The sequence below is a fragment of the Notolepis coatsorum genome (assembly GCF_963971535.1).
Source record: "Notolepis coatsorum genome assembly, chromosome: 14".
NCBI lineage: Eukaryota > Metazoa > Chordata > Actinopteri > Aulopiformes > Paralepididae > Notolepis > Notolepis coatsorum.
Genome location: NC_140178.1, coordinates 5,279,254 through 5,298,810, shown reverse-complemented (window position 1 = coordinate 5,298,810; position 19,557 = coordinate 5,279,254). Strand labels below are relative to the sequence as shown.

Here is a 19,557-nt window from a genome sequence, read left to right as displayed (position 1 = left end):
GGTGCTGGCTAGAGGCTCTGTCTCTCTGTTTTCCTCAGTCTGGGTTTGGTTAAACCATGAGGACTGAGGTTTCTCTTCATCATCTTCACTCTTCACAGGGACAGGGTTGAAAGTGAACTTGATACCAGCCTCCAGACCTTGAAGCTGCTCTCCCTCCTGACTGGTCCAGAGTTCCTCCTGTTCCTCTTTAATCTGTAGGAGCTCTGGGTCCTGGGTTTGGTTAAACCATGAGGACTGAGGTTTCTCTTCATCATCTTCACTCTTCACAGGGACAGGGTTGAATGTGAACTTGATGATACCAGCCTCCTCCAGACCTTGAAGCTGCTCTCCCTCCTGACTGGTCCAGAGTTCCTCCTGTTCCTCTTTCATCTGTAGGAGCTCTGTCTGCTCCTGGCTCAGACTGGGGCTCCTCTCCTGCTGCTCAGGGGGAACCTCCTCTTCACAGACAGAGAGCTGTGGGGGGTCTGGAGGGAGGCAGAATAATAACATGAATAGTTGTAATTGCTGTCACCATTGGAAAGCCACCCATTTTAAGAATTCACACATGTTCTTCCTGTGCCCCGGGACAGTTCAGTCAGTATGTTCTTCCTGTGCCCCAGGACAGTTCAGTCAGTGACAAAACTGAGGAAAACAAAAATAAACCACATGAACTTTGGAAATTACTCAATTTGCAGTAAAAAACTTAAAACCAGGTTCTCAAACATAAACATAAAGACGGACAACACGCTCATCACAGACAAACTGGATTTAGCCAAGTACTTAAACACTTTCTTCACAGACATAGCCACAACACTGGTAAACAAACTACCCTCCCACTCAGGGCAGTATGGGGTAGAACACATAGTAGCATACTACAAGAACCTAGGCGTCCACAAAGACGACTTCAAACTGGAAATGGTAACTACAGATGAGGTACTCAAAAAACTGAGCGCCCTCCAACCGAACAAGGCCACTGGCCATGACAACATCCCCTCCAAATTCCTCAGAGACTCAGCAGCCGCCATCACCCCAGTCATGCCCCGATCACGTTTTTTTGCCACCGATACCGATCACCGATCGTCGTGAGCCATATCGGCCGATACCGATCCGATCGTTTTTGATTAAAAAAAATTTAAATTATTTTTTATCATTTTTATATTTTTTTATAAAATATATATATTGTAACTGAGGGGTACAATTCCCTGACTGTATTGATAAGTATGGTATCATTAAACCACTACCGCTTTATGTACTTTAATTACTGGCCATACAGTACATGATATATATATATGATGAACACTTCCCACAATGAATCGGTTCCACACAAAGTGGTAATTAAGTATTTATTGCAGCAAAAGGTACATAATATACTTCTCTATTTTACTTTGGATGCGCTTATAAGGCAAAGGAATGTGCGTAGGCAAATCAATAATGAATGTCCATTCTCTGGTTACGCAGGAGGTAATTATACAACCTGAATCTTAGGGAATTATATCTATGGTACACTAGTAATATATAGCGGGAGATACTGGAAGGGTCCCCCCGGTTGTAAGCCAGCAGGGGTAGAGGATCTGTCGGTAGTAGAGAGTCTGGTCAACGATGACTAAGGAGACTCCAAGTACAGGAGACGGTGCAATAGTCTCTTGATCCACAGACGAATACAGCTGTTCTCCGTAGACTGTAGCTCCACAGTGAAGAAAGCTAGCCGGCCTCAGGCTCTCTGAGGCGCAGACTCGACGTGGCTCCTCACAGGGTAAATCCCACACGTGTAGGCGTCGGCGATTCTCCGCTCCATAAATCACAGGACCAAAACAAATATAATCCAGCCGCAAAGGGCTATGTAGTCGTCGGGTAGATTAATCCAGTGTACATGTCCACACGGTTCTCGTCTAGGTCTCCTCGGGTGAAAGCGCCATGAAAGCAGCCCAGCCTGCAGGGAGCGAAATTAACTTTTTGACTCACCGGCCAGTGGCGGGTAGATGGGAAGAGTCTACCCGCCAAGCATATTTCTTACCTGCCAAATTTTTTTTGATTAAAAAAATATATATATATATTTTATATAAACATTTTTTTTTAAATAAAATATATATTATATAATCATACTTGTAGTTGTATTATCTGCGAGACATCGCCACCACGCAATAAGTCAAAATGCTTGCTATCTGCAAACAGCTCCACTGTCTGTGTGTATACTTGAGTAGCCTCCAGCTCCAGCAAGGATTCTCCGGCCCTGCAGCTAGACCCTATATTCAGCTAGACCCTACATTCAGCATGCAAGGATTCTCCGGCGATGCAGCTGGACCTGTTTATAACGTTACCGTTCTTTGGTCAAATCACATTCAACATGCCCTCAGCTAGAATACGCATTCAATCAATGTTATAAGACATTGATATCAGGAGCTATCTGTAGCTACTGCTAGCCCGGTAGATAACGTTAAGACAATTTAGTTTACTGGGACAGATGGATCAACGTGAGCTAGCTAAGCTAGCTAACAAGGGAACGGAGGTATTATGCACTCGAGTAGACTATTGCTGGAGCATTTGTTGATATCAGCAGCTATCAGTAGCTAGCCAGCTAGATACCGTTAGACAATGCCTCGTCATGTATTAAACTAAAAGTGAATAGTTGACTGGGTCATTGTTTAAACAGTAACGTTAGCTCTTGGAGGTCCGATATAGACTGGAGCAGATGGAAGTAAACAAGCCAAATGATAGCTTCCGATTGGTCATTTGCTTTTTTTCTCATGAAACCAGTCACGTCACTCTACTGTGATTGGACCTAGTGCGATGTGGGACTTGTAGTTTTTTAACGATCTCGCGGCGGAGAAAAAAAAGACGAGCGGCTATAATCTGTACTCGCACAAGAGTATCGTTATGAAGTTATGAACTACACGTCTACACGCCACACGGCGGGCAGCCCTCTAAGTGTCATGCGCCAAAGGTAAAAACAGCCCGCCCCTGGCGGGCGGCGGGCTTTAGTTTCGGTCCCTGCCAGCCTGGATAAGCACTCTAGCTGATACGAGGAAGCGTTGGTGATGCTGGTCACTGTAGAACTTTAGCCGCACGATACACTATACACAAATAGACTATTACTGACTTAATAGAAATATGTCGCACTCGACGGTATAGCGCCAAACTCTGACAATTCAGTTATTAATTCGCACGCGGTCTCAATGCTCTATTTGGGGCCAAACAGGCCATACTTCACCGCACGGAGTATCGTGGGTGAGGCTTCAACTTATTGGGTAACTCTACTTCTGTATTCACCTGCGCCATATTTATATGCACGGCGAACAATCTAGTGCCAACCTCATTTCTGTCTCGTATCCCTGGGCAAGGCCGGGCATGTACAGACATGTCTTGACGGTGGCCTTGAACCTGACTCTGGAGGCATGGCCCTGGCGCCTGTGGACCGCTGTCCAATAGGAGAATGAAATATTATGGTCTGTACTAGGCTAAAGGGATATTCCGTGTATATGTACAAGGAATATACAAGGGATATCAAACGATATACAAATACTATGCAATATATATCAATCAATAAATATATATATTCGGTTTAATCTGATCCTTTGTAACAGCCGCCTCCTAATTAGTCCCACCTAATTAGCTAAGCAGAGACAGATTAACCGCACTGTCCACTACTCAATGTCTGTTGTGAGGGGTCGGGCAGTTCACAAAGTCATGGGGTCATGGTCGTCATCGATAGTATCGGGGAGCCTTGGCAGTTCCATTAGCCTCGCCACGGGTCGGGTGTAGATCCGTCCTTGGACGAGCACTTCGGCTGCTCGGACCTTTCCGTCGGCACCGGTGATCACTTTGCTTACGCGGCTAGCCGGCCACATAGCTCGGGGTAGTGACTGGTCGATAATCATGACGACTGTTCCTTCTGTCAAATTGTCTCTCTCTTTCACCCATTTCTGGCGGGTCTGTAGAGACGGTAGATAGTGGAGTAGGAAGCTGTTCCAAAACTTGTCAGCCAATACTTGACTGTACCTCCACATTCTTCGGCCGTTCGCTTCTTCAGGCCTGTACATTGTCTGTGGTAGCGCGGGGTCCAGCCGCCCCATCAAGAGTGTGTTGGGGGTGACTGGGTCGACATCTGCTACATCACTTGAGACGTAACCGAGGGGCTTTGAGTTCAATACTCCCTCGATCTCCGTGAGGACTGTCATTAGGACTTCTTCCGCCACGGTCTGGGCCCCAAGCACGGCGTACAGGGCTGTCTTTATTGAACGTACTTCTCGTTCCCAAGTTCCACCGAAGTGAGGTGCGTTCGGGGGATTAAACTGGAAGTCAATCTGGGATGGAGCGAGGTGGGTCTTAAGTTCTGGGCCCATAGCTTGGAAGCTCTCTCTCAGCTCTCTTTCTCCGCCTTTGAAGTTTGTCCCGTGATCAGACAATAATATAGACGGTTTGCCTTTCCGCGATGTGAATCTTCGGAAGGCCATAAGGAATGAGTCTAGGGCTGGGCGATATGGCCTAAATATGATATCACGATATTTTCTGACCTTTTGGCGATACACGATACACATCACAATGTTTTTCTTTTTTTCCCCAAACAATTCATTATGAGGCTTACCAAGACAGTATTTGAGTTTGCAAGCTAACATTAAACTAAGACTAAATAAAATACCCATGCATTTAGCATTTTTATATTATATATTAGATTTAGATTATTGGATTATTAGATTATATATTGCATATATTTAGCAATGAGATATTATATGATTTAGATATGAAATATGATTAATTGAAAATGGGGGACCCTGATGTAAACAAGACGAAATACTTTCTCTGGTCTGCATCCCCTTAACAATTGTATGTATTGAGCTGTACTGTACCCATTCTGCAATATGTTAATAAAGTTTTAAATCAATCAATCAATAAATAGCATTTTAGCATTTTTATGAAACTACTGTATATTTGTATGTCTCTAAATGTTTTGATGAATTGAAAATGGAGGACCCTTATGTAAAAAAGCCGAACGTCTTTTTCTGGTCTTCATCCCCCAGTCCACTGTTGTTGTATTGAGCTGTACTGTATTGTACCCATTCTGCAATAGTTAATAACGTTTTCATTCATTCGATCATTCAGCCGGCAACAGAATAATTTTGATTGACAGTCGAGTCTGCCAATTACGTCACACACCGATTGAACCCGCCCTGCTGTTCTTAGCACCAATCGGCAAGCTCTATGCGTTTTTTACTTCCGCAATTGATTTTGACGAGAGCTCAGCTCAGCTCAACGACAACAGCTCCCTGCGGCAGACGAGTGACCAGCGCACCGCAGCATGACTAAACAAGCCATAATGATTTTATTGCAACGAATGTTATAATAAAAGCCTTTCCATACATCTGTCTGATTGAAAACTTTATTAACAGACCGCAGAATGGGCATGCACAACTCCGCACGGGCTGAGATATGAACAGTAACGCTTGCTATCTATGTCGTCATCGGACGTTGCTATGTTTGGGTAAATACGCGAATGTTATTGAACGTGTAACTATATAACGTTAATGCCACAAAACGAATGCCTTTGTTAATAATAATTAGTAACTTTGATGCAGTAGTGTGTGTGGGGGCGGCGTTGTTCAAAAGTTTGAACGGGTGTGGACCAGATTGACGCGACACAATCCTCTTGGGCAAAACATCACGATATCCACAATACGTTAAAAAAGTGTATCGTTAATGAACTGTACCCGATATTTATATAATATCGTCATATCGCCCAGCCCTAAATGAGTCTGTGCTCATGGTTGGAAGGAGTTCTATATGCATCGCTCGGGTGGTCATGCATTTGAATACAATACCCCACCGCTTCTCGGTTCCTCTTCCTTTCTTTATATACAGCGGGCCGAAACAGTCCATACCGGTGGAGTGAAAAGGCTTGTCGCCGAGTCGGAGGCGACAGGGAGGTAGGTCAGCCATCCGGGGTATACTGGGCTGCGCTCGCCACTTACGACAGTCTAGACAGGTTCGCTGGAAGCGCCGCACTGCTTCTCTCCCTTGCAGTATCCAATAACGACGTCTGATCTCCGCGAAGACTCTCTCTGCCCCGGCGTGATGCACATCCTCGTCGTATTTCTTTATGATCAGCTCTGTGACCTTGTGTCGGCTGTTTAAGACTATCGGGTACTTGACGTCATCCGGTAAGTCTGGAGCTCTCCGCAGACGACCACCCACTCTGATGAGACCATGGGCGTCGCTCTCGGGGGCTAGGTGGAGCAGTCTGCTGTCTGATGGGACGGGCTTTGCTCCCTGTAGACAGTCTAGCTCATCGGGGAACGAGTCTCTCTGGGCTCGTTGTAGTAGAAGAAGTTCTGCTTCTTCGTAGTCAGCTGCTGTAATGTCAGTAGTGAGCTGAACCTCTGGGTGGTGCCACAGGAATGTCTTTAGCTGCGCACTCTCTAGGGTGAGGCAATCGTCTATGTCGGGGTCTGTGGAGACGAGTGTGTTCAATCCACAGAACATAGATTTCTTGTTTTCGGCCTCCTCTTTACTCACTTCCCGTGGGGTGGGTGTAGGCCACTCTTCTTCCGGGAGCTTGAGGAACTCTGGCCCGTCACTGTATAGGTTGTGACGGGTGAGGTCATCCAGGGACATTCCCCGGGTGATGACGTCAGCTGGGTTGTGTTTTGTGTCCACACACCTCCAAATCTTGAATCTCTGTGACTCTGACTCCCACGAAGACCTTGTATCTGCACGAATCAGACCGGATCCATGTGAGTACTGTCGTGGAGTCTGACCACAAGATTGTTCTTTGCACCGGAATGGTGAGTTCACGTTGGATTAACGTGGCGAGTTGCGCTCCTGCTAGGGCTGCGCAGAGCTCTAGACGCGGGATAGATTGTTGCTTTCGTGGGGCTATTCTTGAGCGAGCCAGGATGAAAGCAGTATGTATTTCTCCTCCCTCCTCTCGGGCACGCAAGTAGGCCACCGAACCGTAGGCTACTTCGGAGGCGTCGCTGAAGACGTGCAGGTCCATCTGGCACGTCTCCGGCCTCACTGTGGGTGGGAAGTAGCTGCGGCGTATGTTGACACCTGGGAGTGAGCTGAGTTCCGTCTCCCACTCTCTCCATGTGGATGCAAGGTGTTCGGGTATGGGGTCGTCCCAGCCCTGGTCCTTGTCCCATAACGCTCTTACAATCATCTTTGCCCTGGTGGTGTAAGGTAGAATACATCCCAACGGGTCATATTGTCTGGCGAGTGTTCTGTATACACTCCGTCTGGTGGTCGGTAGTGCAGTCGACCTTCCCTGCTCCTTGGTCAGGGGTGTGTGTTTATAATGGAGCGAGTCTGTTTTGAAGCGCCAGACTAGTCCTAATGTCATTTCTTGGGCTTCTCCTGGGATGGTCGCCATCCAGGTCTCGATGCTTGCTGCCTTGTCCTCGGGGGAGAGGCTGCGCAATACTTGCGGGTCGCTGCTGGCCCACTGCCTGAGATCAAAGCCGCCTTTGATCAGGGAGGCGCGGAGCTTGAGTAGAAGGGCCTCGGCTTCTTCTGGCGTCGAGACGCTTTGCAGACAGTTGTCCACGTAGAAACTATTTCCTACACTTTGTCGGACCTCTTCATCAGCTGCTGGGTCCTCTGCGACGTGCTTTTGCAGTGCAAACGTAGCACAGCATGGGCTGCATGTGGTTCCGAAAGGGAGGACTTCCCATTGATAGATGGCTGGTCGCTCATCCCCGATCCTCTCTCTCCATAGGAACCGCAGCAGGGGCTTGTCCTCCTCCACTAGTCTCACCTGCAGGAACATCCCTTTGATGTCGCCGCTGATGGCCACCTTGTCTTGGCGGAAACGTAGTAACACGCCTAGTAGAGAGGGGCCGAGTGTTGGGCCGGGCAAGAGCTCTTTATTCAGATTTTGTGATCCGATCTGGTAGCTGCAGTTGAACACAATACGATCCTTGCCGTTGTGGTGGACTTTGTGGTGCGGCACGTACCATGATTCGGTCGTCTGATCGGCCTCTTTAATGTCAATTTTCTTTATGTGTCCCGCTGTGATTAGCTTGTTAATCTCAGCGCGGTACACCGTCTCTTGAGCGGGGTCTCTGGCTAGGCGCCGCTCTGTGTTCAATAGATACCGCTCCGTCGCTTCTTTTGGGGCGTGGAAGGTAGGCATACCCTCTCGCCTCAGGAGTGGAGTTGCGTATCTCATCACTCCGTTGACTTTGACTCTCTTTGTCCCCTGCTCGAGGAGGGCTATAGCGTAAATGTCTTCCTTGGAACGAATGTCTTTCTTTTCGTTCTTAAAGGGCATTGTCTCTAGTGTCCATAGCCTCTCGACATGCTGTAGGAGGGTGGTGTCTTCTTCCATCACTCTGGAGTGGAGGCAGTTAGTGGCTGCTGTTCGGTTAAGAGACTTAGCGAGGGGGCCTTGTAATGTCCATCCTAGGCGGGTCTCGACTGCTGCAGGACAGCCTCTGGGCCCTGTGTGGACCCGGTCTATCGGGACGATGAGGTCTGCATGGTCGGAGCCTATCAGCAGGGTCGGGGTGGCACCGTCTATGAGCGGTATAGGTAGTTGACGCAGGTGCACATATTTATCCATCAGCTTGGCGATGGGGTAGGTGTACTGCGACAGGCCTATTTCTTGGCTGGTGAAAGCGTTAGTAATCCTATACCGTCTCTCTGGCTGCCCGCTTGCTGCGATAGTGAAGGAGACATTCTCGCCCTTTATCGTCTTTAGATCTCTTCTTATTGTCCGAATCGTCATCTGGTTTTCGCTCCCCCGCAGCCCCAGCTGGGCCGCAGCGGACGCGAGGAGAAGGGTCTTCTCTGACCCGTCGTCAAGGACGGCGTAAGTGTCCATGACCTTATCTTGGTAACTCAGTGTTACGCGGACCACCTTTAAGAGCACCCGGGCGCCCCCGCTGCTGGCGGAGTCAATGTACATAACACTTGCCTTTGTGCTGCTTGAGGGTGCAGGCTTTCTTCTGTTACTGTCGTGTAGGACATCTAGGTGGGCTCCGTCACACCGACTACACCTCTTCTTTAAGCGGCAATCGGCTGCCATGTGACTGCGCGCACATCGGTAACAGCGTCGGTTGGACTTTGTCCATTGACTCACCTCGTCGGCGGTCATCTTCTTGAACGTGTCACATTGTGACAACCAGTGTTCCTTTTCGCAGTACGGGCACACCATCTTCCACTTCTCTTTCATCGAGGGGGTACTGTGGTTCTTGCTGCTCGGTACTGATTCTGATTGGTGCATGACGGTCACCAATCTTCGGCCATCGTTTGCTCTCCTAGGTCCCTCTCTGGAGCTTGGGGTGCTCCGCATGAACGTATCCAACCGTAGGCTGTTGACTTCTCTCGCCAGGAAGTCGGCTAGGTCTAGGAGGGATGGCTCGGGACCGTTAGGATCACGGTGGTCTCTTTGCCGCCTGAAGCGCTCTTGTCGGGTGGGCGGAAGCTTCTCTAAAATCCTCTCGACATTAGAGTTTGCGTACAGTTCGTGCATACCCTTTTCTCTTTGCGCCCCCAGCATCCCTACCAGGGATTGTACCTTGATAGACAGGTCATCTAGTGAGCGATTGTCTGTGGCTGGGGGTAGGCGGTCAATATGCCTTATCTCTTGTATTACGTAGTCCCATATGCGTCCATATCTTTGGTCGAGTGCTGCTAGAGCCGCTGTGTATGGGGTAGTAGAGGTGGCATAGGCCAGCGCTATATTGTGCGCTCGGGGCACCTTGAGGTGCTTCAGTAGGATAGCATACTTGTACGGTTCATCAGCTACATCGGACATCATTGTCTCTAAGCACATTCGTAGCTCCGTGTACTGTGCTCTGTTCTCGTGGGTGAAGTCCGGAAACGTCTGTGTGCCAATGTATGATGCCATGGATGGCTGGCACATCGGTGAGCGTTGGAAGAGAGGCCTCCTAGGCGAGTCTCCTCTTACGCCTCTTGGTGGGCTGGTACCTGCTGGGTACCATGGCCCGCGTATCCAGGTGCTATTCCTCGGGGCTGGTCGTGCGTCAAGCTCACCCGTGAATTGAGTCGGGGGTCTGTAGCGCAGAGCCGCGGGGGTAGAGCCTGGGCTGTACTGGACCTCCTGGTCCTGTAGAGTACTGTGCTGCTGTCGGGCTTGACTCTCCTCCTCTCCCTCTTCTTCTTCCTCTGGCAGGTCCTCTAGATCCTGTAGTCGTCTATTTAGCCTCTCCGCGGTGTAGACCGTTTCTTCCTTGTAGCTGGGTCTCACTTGGACCGGTCGGGGAAGGGGTTCGGAGGGGGGTATAGGCTCTCTCTGGTGGTCGGGCTCAGGGTCGCTTGATCGGGTAGGGGAGGGTGCCCTTGACCCTTGTCTTGACGAGGCCCTGGAACCCTGTGCGGAGGGAGGGGGTGTTGCCCTGGTGATCAGCTGCTCCATTATCTGCGCTTGTAATCGGTCGCGCTCGGCTTCGCGCTTGGTGAGAGCGAGGTCGCGCTCTGCTTCTCTTTGGGCACCGGCAGCGGCGCGCTGGGCTTCGGCGGCGGCGCGCTGGGCTTCGGCCCGGTCCCTTACCATATTCTCTTCCGTCTGAAGGCGTCTAATCTCTAGACGTATACGATCTTCGTCGCTCCGTTGCTGCGCCTGAAGGCGTTCTCTTTCCATGGAAGAATGTTCGCGCTCACTAAGCGTCTGTGCTTGGAGTCGATCGCGCTCTGTTGAGGCTGCTAGGCTGGCGAGGAATGCCTGTGCCAGCATCTTGTCCGCCTCGCTGGGGGAAGACGCTGGTTGAGGTGATCCGCTCCTGGCAGTACTAGTTGGAGATCTGTTCTCCTGTGGCGAGTCCTGGAGATCCATCTCCGGGGTGCTCTCCTCTTCTTGTAGCGGGTAGAGTTCCATCCCTGGAGGGCTGTCTTTATCCTGGAGCTCTCCGGGGACTACTTCTTCGGTCTTGGCGGAGGGTACAGTCATGTCGGGTCCCTCCTGGTCCCTACCGTGAGCTTGGTCAGTTACGTTAGAACCCACTAGGGCCTCTATTGGCGGGGTAGCCTGGTCGATAGGGTCGGACATAATTTTACTATCTACTTTTTCCGCGTTTACCGTCTGTAGAAAGCTAGGTAGTATATTGGCAACGTAATCCTCTAAGTACTGAGGTGTCTGCCGTCTACGCTGCGGGCGATCTACTTTAGGAGAACCGTTTTGTGGAGTGTTCATCATTGGCCATGTCAATATTAATACCACTATATTAATATTACACTAGTTACCCTCCGGCTCGAAGGACCAATTGTAACTGAGGGGTACAATTCCCTGACTGTATTGATAAGTATGGTATCATTAAACCACTACCGCTTTATGTACTTTAATTACTGGCCATACAGTACATGATATATAAATATGATGAACACTTCCCACAATGAATCGGTTCCACACAAAGTGGTAATTAAGTATTTATTGCAGCAAAAGGTATATAATATACTTCTCTATTTTACTTTGGATGCGCTTATAAGGCAAAGGAATGTGCGTAGGCAAATCAATAATGAATGTCCATTCTCTGGTTACGCAGGAGGTAATTATACAACCTGAATCTTAGGGAATTATATCTATGGTACACTAGTAATATATAGCGGGAGATACTGGAAGGGTCCCCCCGGTTGTAAGCCAGCAGGGGTAGAGGATCTGTCGGTAGTAGAGAGTCTGGTCAACGATGACTAAGGAGACTCCAAGTACAGGAGACGGTGCAATAGTCTCTTGATCCACAGACGAATACAGCTGTTCTCCGTAGACTGTAGCTCCACAGTGAAGAAAGCTAGCCGGCCTCAGGCTCTCTGAGGCGCAGACTCGACGTGGCTCCTCACAGGGTAAATCCCACACGTGTAGGCGTCGGCGATTCTCCGCTCCATAAATCACAGGACCAAAACAAATATAATCCAGCCGCAAAGGGCTATGTAGTCGTCGGGTAGATTAATCCAGTGTACATGTCCACACGGTTCTCGTCTAGGTCTCCTCGGGTGAAAGCGCCATGAAAGCAGCCCAGCCTGGATAAGCACTCTAGCTGATACGAGGAAGCGTTGGTGATGCTGGTCACTGTAGAACTTTAGCCGCACGATACACTATACACAAATAGACTATTACTGACTTAATAGAAATATGTCGCACTCGACGGTATAGCGCCAAACTCTGACAATTCAGTTATTAATTCGCACGCGGTCTCAATGCTCTATTTGGGGCCAAACAGGCCATACTTCACCGCACGGAGTATCGTGGGTGAAGCTTCAACTTATTGGGTAACTCTACTTCTGTATTCACCTGCGCCATATTTATATGCACGGCGAACAATCTAGTGCCAACCTCATTTCTGTCTCGTATCCCTGGGCAAGGCCGGGCATGTACAGACATGTCTTGACGGTGGCCTTGAACCTGACTCTGGAGGCATGGCCCTGGCGCCTGTGGACCACTGTCCAATAGGAGAATGAAATATTATGGTCTGTACTAGGCTAAAGGGATATTCCGTGTATATGTACAAGGAATATACAAGGGATATCAAACGATATACAAATACTATGCAATATATATCAATCAATAAATATATATATTCGGTTTAATCTGATCCTTTGTAACATATATTATATAATTAGACTTGTACTTGTATTATCTGCGAGACATCGCCACCACGCAACAAGCTCCACTGTCTGTGTGTACTCTAGTAGCCTCCAGCCAGGGAGCGAAATTAACTTTTTGACTCACCGGCCAGTGGCGGGTAGATGGGAAGAATCTACCCGCCAAGCATATTTCTTACCCGCCAACTTTTTTTTGATAAAAAAATTTATTATTATTTTATATAAACATTTTTTTTTAATAAAATATATATATTATATAATCATACTTGTGATTATGTTATCTGCGAGACTTCGCCACCTCGCGGTCTGAAAACAGCTCCACTGTCTGTGTGTATACTCGAGTGGCCTCCAGCTCCAGCAAGGATTCTCCGGCGCTGCAGCAGAGCCCTAAACGCTACATTCAGCATGCAAAAGGATTCTCCTGAGCTACAGCTGGACCCTATTCAGCAGCCCTCATGCGATGTAAGCCAGGGACTCGAATACGCATGTTGTTGTAGGACATTGATGTCAGGAGCTATAGCTACTGCTGGATGGCGTTGGGACAGTGCCTCAGTGAACTATTTAGTTTACTGCGACATTTCGTAGTGACTAGTGAGCTACCTAGCCAACGGAGGTATTATGCACTGGACTATTGCTGGAGCATTTGTTGATGTCGGGAGCTATCAGTAGCTAGCCGGCTGGATAACGTTACACAATGCCTCATGTATTAAACTAAGTGAATAGTTGACTGGGTCATTTTGTAACGGTAGCTAACGTTATCTCACGAAGGTCCCACACTGACTAGACTAACGTCTATGGAAGCAAATGAGTGCCAGAAGTATTTGAATTTTACCAGACACCGGTGACTGTCGGAGGCAATAGCCTCTGTTTACATGCAGCATACAGAAACAGGTGGGGAAGGGTAGGAGCAGCAGTCTGTGCTGAGACAGCGAGTGAGAACTCCGCTAAAGAATTGGATCATGATTTTCGGTTTTCACATGACTATTTGATTGCCCGCCACACGGCGGGCAGACCTCTCAGTGGGAGGCGCCAAACATAAAAACTGAGCGCCAGTGGCGGGTGGCGGCCTCTAGTTTTGCCCCCTGCCTCCAGCTACGGCCAGGATTCTCCGGAGCTGCAGCTGGACCCTATACTCGAGTAGCCTGCAGCTACGGCCAGGATTCTCCGGAGCTGCAGCTGGACCCTATTGATCACATTCAACAACATACCCTGAGCTCGAATACGCATCGAATGAGTGTTATAAAACATTGATATCAGGAGCTATCTGTGGCTACTGCTGGCCGGCTATATAACGTTGATACAGCGCCTCAGTGAACTATTTAGTTCAGTGGGACATTTCGTTTTGAACATGGGCTGGCGTCAGCTAACGTGAGCTAGCGGAGGTATCATACAGACTTGCTGGAGCGTTTGTTGATGTCAGGAGCTATCAGTAGCTGGCCGGCTAGATACCGCTCGGTTAGACAATGCCTCATCATGTATTGGACTGGAAGTGAATGGTTGACTGGGTCATTTTGTAACGGTAGCTAACGTTAGCTCAGGGAGACGCATACATGCAGTTGTTGAGGTAGATAACCGTGATTATGTTTATTTATTTAGACTAGACTACACCGTGTTTGCGTGCGGGAGGGGCCGGAGGGAGGAGCAGACGCCGCACCACTGTGTGGGAGTGTGTGCAGCTCCCGGTGTCTGAGACAGAACTCAGCGAGTGAGATCGGTTTTGACGATCGGCGGAAATAAAGCATTATCACCGATCACCGATCGCATATTTATATTGACCGATCGATCGGGGCATCCCTAGTCATCACACACATAATAAACCTCTCCATAAAACAGGGACACGTCCCCAAGGACTTCAAAATTGCGAGAGTAACACCCCTGCACAAAAAGGGCAGCAAATTAGACCCAGGCAACTACCGCCCTGTTTCTATCCTTACATCCATCTCGAAAGTCATGGAAAAAATAGTATAGGAACAGGTCGAAAAGTACCTTGCGGAAAAAAATCGAATCTACGAATTCCAATCTGGCTTCAGAACATCCCACTCGACTGACACATGCCTTCTCTATTTGAACGGGCAAATACTGCGGCATGGTCATGCTGGACCTACAAAAGGCCTTCGACACTGTCAATCACACCATTCTGATTGACAAGCTAAAAGCAATTGGTTTTGATAGTTTATCAGTGAGCTGGATACAATCCTACCTGGAGGGGAGAGAACAGATGGTGGAGGTAAACGGTACCCTATCCCCCCCCCTCACAGTGAACTGTGGTGTTCCACAAGGAAGCATACTAGGACCGCTACTGTTCCTAATTTATGCAAATGGCATGTCGTCAGCTTGTGACTGCAACTTGTTCCTGTTTGCGGACGACTCAGCCCTGCTGGTCTCTGACAAGAACAAGTTACAGGTTGAAAAAACCCTCAGCTCGGAACTAGGCAAAATCTGCATATGGCTCGCAGACAACAAACTATCATTACACATGGGCAAAACAGAGTCCATTCTCTTCGGTTCAAATAACAAACTCAGCAAGACCGACGGCTTCTCAGTTACAGTGGGTGACAATATTGTCACAAGGAAAGATGAAATTACCTACCTGGGTTCCATCCTAGAGGCTAATCTCTCCTGTGACAAAATGGCATCCAATGTAGTAAAAAAAGTCAACCAACGAACTCGATTCTTGTACCGGATCTCCTCTCTGGTAAACAAGAATACCCTGAAGACTCTGGCAGGAGCACTCATTCAAGGGTACTACGACTATGCTTGCACCTCATGGTACCAAAGCACCTCAAAGGCACTAAAAACCAAATTACAAACATCTCAAAACAAACTAGTCAGACTACTGCTTGACCTGACTCCTAGAACCCACCTCACCCCTGCCCACTTTGCCAACCTAGGATGGCTTAGAGTAGACGACAGAGTACAGCAACTTGCAATGGGCCTGGTCTACAAGATACACTACACAATGTACATGTCAAAATACTTCCCAAAGGTCAGTGAGTTGGTGGATATTTTCAATGTTTTAGCTAATTTTGATTTAAATTGTATAATTCCCATTTTAAAATGTTTTACCATGGTATGTTTGGTATCCTTTTTTTCAGCACAGCCGCACAGCCTCACATATATGACCTGAAAGTTAGTTTTCATATTGTATAATACTGTATATACTGTATACTGCATAATGTACAACACAAAACACAAAATCGGATTGAGAAAATGTGTTATTTTTACTATGAACCAATGCAAACATATTCAATCAAGCATATAAAACTGTGGAAATGCACCCTAGGTAGCATATTTACATAAACAAAAGAGAACAGAACAGAATTCAATTTACAAATAATTATTTTCTCCATACACAGGTCATAAACACAGACGAAAATTTGATTCTCAATCACCAGCATGCTTTTTTTTTTTACAAAAAGTCAGTAAAAGTACGTTTTTTACTAAAAAAAGTTAAAAAAATAAGTTTTACAGTAAAAAAGTAAAAAATAAGTAACGTGGGATATTCAATATACATATATACAGTACACATGACTAGAGTGCAGTCATATAGAGTGCAGGATGCCTGAGGTGTATCCAAAAGAAATATATACACTACACTCATGTGTACGTACGTGTGTGTGTGTGTGTGTGTGTGTGTGTGTGTGTGAGAGACACTGCTCAATTGTGCCACGCAGTAAAACAGTTTCTGTCTATGAACAGAGTTATAACTAAACAAAAGCACTAATAATAATAATAATAATAATAATAATAATAATAATAATAATAATAATAATAATAATAATAATAATAAGTCTCTCACCTGTCTTGGTTAGCCCTCCTTCCATGTCTCGCCTGCACTGAACTGGTTGAAGGCAGGTCATCTGCTCCTTGCTCCTCACTGTAGAAAATAAAAAGCACATTATTTTCAACATTCAACAAGGAATCTCTTATCTTATACAGCACACAGCACAGCACAGCACAGCACATATACACATATTTACAATCCAAAGAGTGTTCTTTGCAAACCCAACAAGTACAGTAAGAGTGTGACTGACTAAACATAAGCAATAAATCTCCAAAATAAGTGCCTTTACCTTGTGTTGTTGTCATCTACAAACGATGAGGATTCTTCTACTTCTACTGCTACTACTACTACTACTTGATTGATTGATTGAAAAGTTTATTAACAGATTGCAGAATGGGTACAGTACAGTACAGCTCAATACATACAATTGTTAAGAGGATGCAGACCTGAGAAAGACTTTCGTCTTGTTTCCATCAGGGTCCCCCATTTTCAATTCATCATATGACACACATGACATACAGATAGACAGTACTGCTACATCTATACATTTATGACATACCAGATTTTCAAATACAGTACTGTTTGTGATACTAAAAAAATCCAGAAGAAGAGTATATACATTTGACATAGAAACTGTGCATTGGGGGAGGTTGGGTAGGTGGGGTGGGGCTGTACATTGGAGGTGGGGGCGGGGGGTTGGGTAGGGGGGGGGGGGGGACACTGTACATTGGAATACTGACATACATTTGACATGGAAACTGTACATTGGAGGAGGTTGGGTAGGTGGGGTGGGGTTGGGTGGGGCTGTACATTGGAATACTGACAAAGCCATGCTTGGTCTTTATTGTACAACTGGGTTAGGACATTTGTAGGGGCCAGTTTTCAATTGCAGTCTCCCGTAGGTGTTCTTTGAGAGTGTTTTTGAAGGTGGGTAGTGATTTACATTCCTTTACAGCTTTGGGTAGGGCGTTCCACATTGTTGTGGCATAATTGCGAAACGTGTTTAGTCCCTTGTTTGAGCCGAATCTGGGTTTTACATGATTTGTGGAGCTCCCTCTGGTGTTGTGATCGTGGTATTCACTGACCTTTGGGAAGTATTTTGACATGTACATGGGTACCTTGGTCGTGTAGTGTATCTTGTAGACCAGGCCCATTGCAAGTTGCTGTACTCTGTTGTCTACTCTAAGCCATCCTAGGTTGGCAAAGTGTGCAGGGGTGAGGTGGGTTCTAGGAGTCAGGTCAAGCAGTAGTCTGACTAGTTTGTTTTGAGATGTTTGTAATTTGGTTTTTAGTCGTCTACTGTCAGCCATCCTAGAGAACTATGTTGTTCTGTGTCAACGGTTCCTTTCTGCTGCTGCTGCAAGAAAGGAGCGATAAGAGGAAAACAATGTGAATATAACTGTACTTACGTTTTGATCCAGTACAGTTCTGCCACAGAGACGTTAGCAAGAGACTCGTTTAATGTCTCTGCTCCGACTCACAACAAATCTGCTTCACAATCGGGTTCAACGTCAGTCATGTTTGCACGGAGGAGTTGACGGTGACCGATAACACATTGTGTTGTGTTTAACTGGTCCTTTGATCAGGGTTTTGTAGCAGAGAAGCGAGTTAAAAGCTCCTCAATGTAAACAGTCTGGCTGTAGAAACGTTAGCTGCTGGTTTAACAGCGACGCGCGGCCATCTTAGATGACGTCACTCGCTCCGTTCAAGCCGTAAACCGCATAGATATATATGGTAAACCGCTCCATTTGGTGGAATTACGACGAATTACTACTACTACTACTACTACTACTACTACTAGACTACTACTACTACTACTACTGCTACTGCTACTACTACTGTTATAAGTCGAACTACTAAAGCTAAAGTTTTGCTGGCTGGAAAAACGTGTGTTCTGCAGAAATGATCTTGTAAACAACGGATCGCTCACTTACATTCTTCTTCTACTGTTATTTTCTGGCAGTCAACTTCCGCCTCCTTCAGCACTTCCTCTCACTTTTTTCGGCTTGATTCTAGCACAACATGAATGAATGAATGAAAACTTTATTAACAGATTGCAGAATGGGTACAGTGCAGTACAGCTCAATACATACAATTGTTAAGGGGATGCAGACCAGAGAAAGACTTTCGTCTTGTTTCCACCAGGGTCCCCCATTTCCAATTCATCGTAGACAAATGGCCAAGATATTGATAAAAATGTAACGCCTGTCAAATTAAATCTGGCACATTTTACGCATGCATATAGGTTTATTTAGCATCGAATTGAAATGATCCTGGTTCAGTTATTTATTGTTTTATCAACACCAAATAAAAAGTAGCGTGTAGTTTCAAGGCACGTCATAATGCTACGTCGAAAAAAACCCGGAAATAGACTACATTTCCCAGGCAGATCACGTCAAACAACGACGTCATTCTATCGCGCCGGTGTTCTGCGGAATCCTACATAGATATATAGATATCTATGGAATCCTACTCCCTCCTCGAAAACTGCTGCCGTAGCGCGACTCGCTAGACGCGTCTGCAAAATTCCACTACTCTGCTGAGAACTGCTGCCGTAGCGCGAATCGCCTATATCTTTGGACAGCTGGGTGACGTCACCCTATAGTTCACTCCGAATTCCAACAGGTGTACCGACATTTTATCATCTACAAATACATTCGGATGATATTGTTTAAGATATATCAACAAGACTCAACAAGACGTTCGTCAGCAAGGTGGCAGAATATTGTAGAGTGAACGATTGTGGGTCATGCGCATGCGTGCGCAAGCACAGGAGCGCTGTCAGCAGAATTCAGCAGAGTAGTTGTTTTTAATCTAATTGTTAATACATATATATCGCTATCAAAGAATGCTCCCACTACAGAATCATTTTATATGACCTCACTACTCACTCCATGTATACTGTATGCATATGGTGAGCATATTTTTATACTCTAACATTTTTATGTAAGATTTCTGGGGTAAGGTATTTCAATACACCAATATATCGCTATCAAATAAACTCAGAATTCAGGGAACAAAACTTTTTATCATCTACTTTATACATGCTTTATACATTCTGCTGCAAAGCCAATTACATGCAAATATTTACATGCTTATACAGTAATAAGTTATGTATGTACAAATATGCGGTCCACCTGTTCTCCATTGCTATACAGACCAGGGTCGGGATAAGTATTATTAACACACAAGTGATTTTTGATGCATAAAAAGTGATATTATTAACACACAAGTGATTTTTGATG

The 19,557-nt window shown here is 46.6% G+C and overlaps 1 protein-coding gene across 1 annotated transcript in view; it reads right to left on the bottom strand.

Moving 5' to 3' along the window:
- The window catches only part of LOC311239884 (uncharacterized protein), a gene marked incomplete at its 3' end in the record, with an annotated part of 165,506 nt that overhangs the window by 97,638 nt on the left and 48,311 nt on the right, over positions 1 to 19,557 (bottom strand). The window contains exons 3-4 of the mRNA XM_084328328.1: positions 16,328 to 16,405; positions 126 to 464 (exon numbers count right to left, since the gene is read on the bottom strand). Coding sequence (XP_084184454.1) covers positions 126 to 464; positions 16,328 to 16,405 — 417 coding nt within the window. The remainder of the gene's footprint in view (positions 1 to 125; positions 465 to 16,327; positions 16,406 to 19,557) is intronic.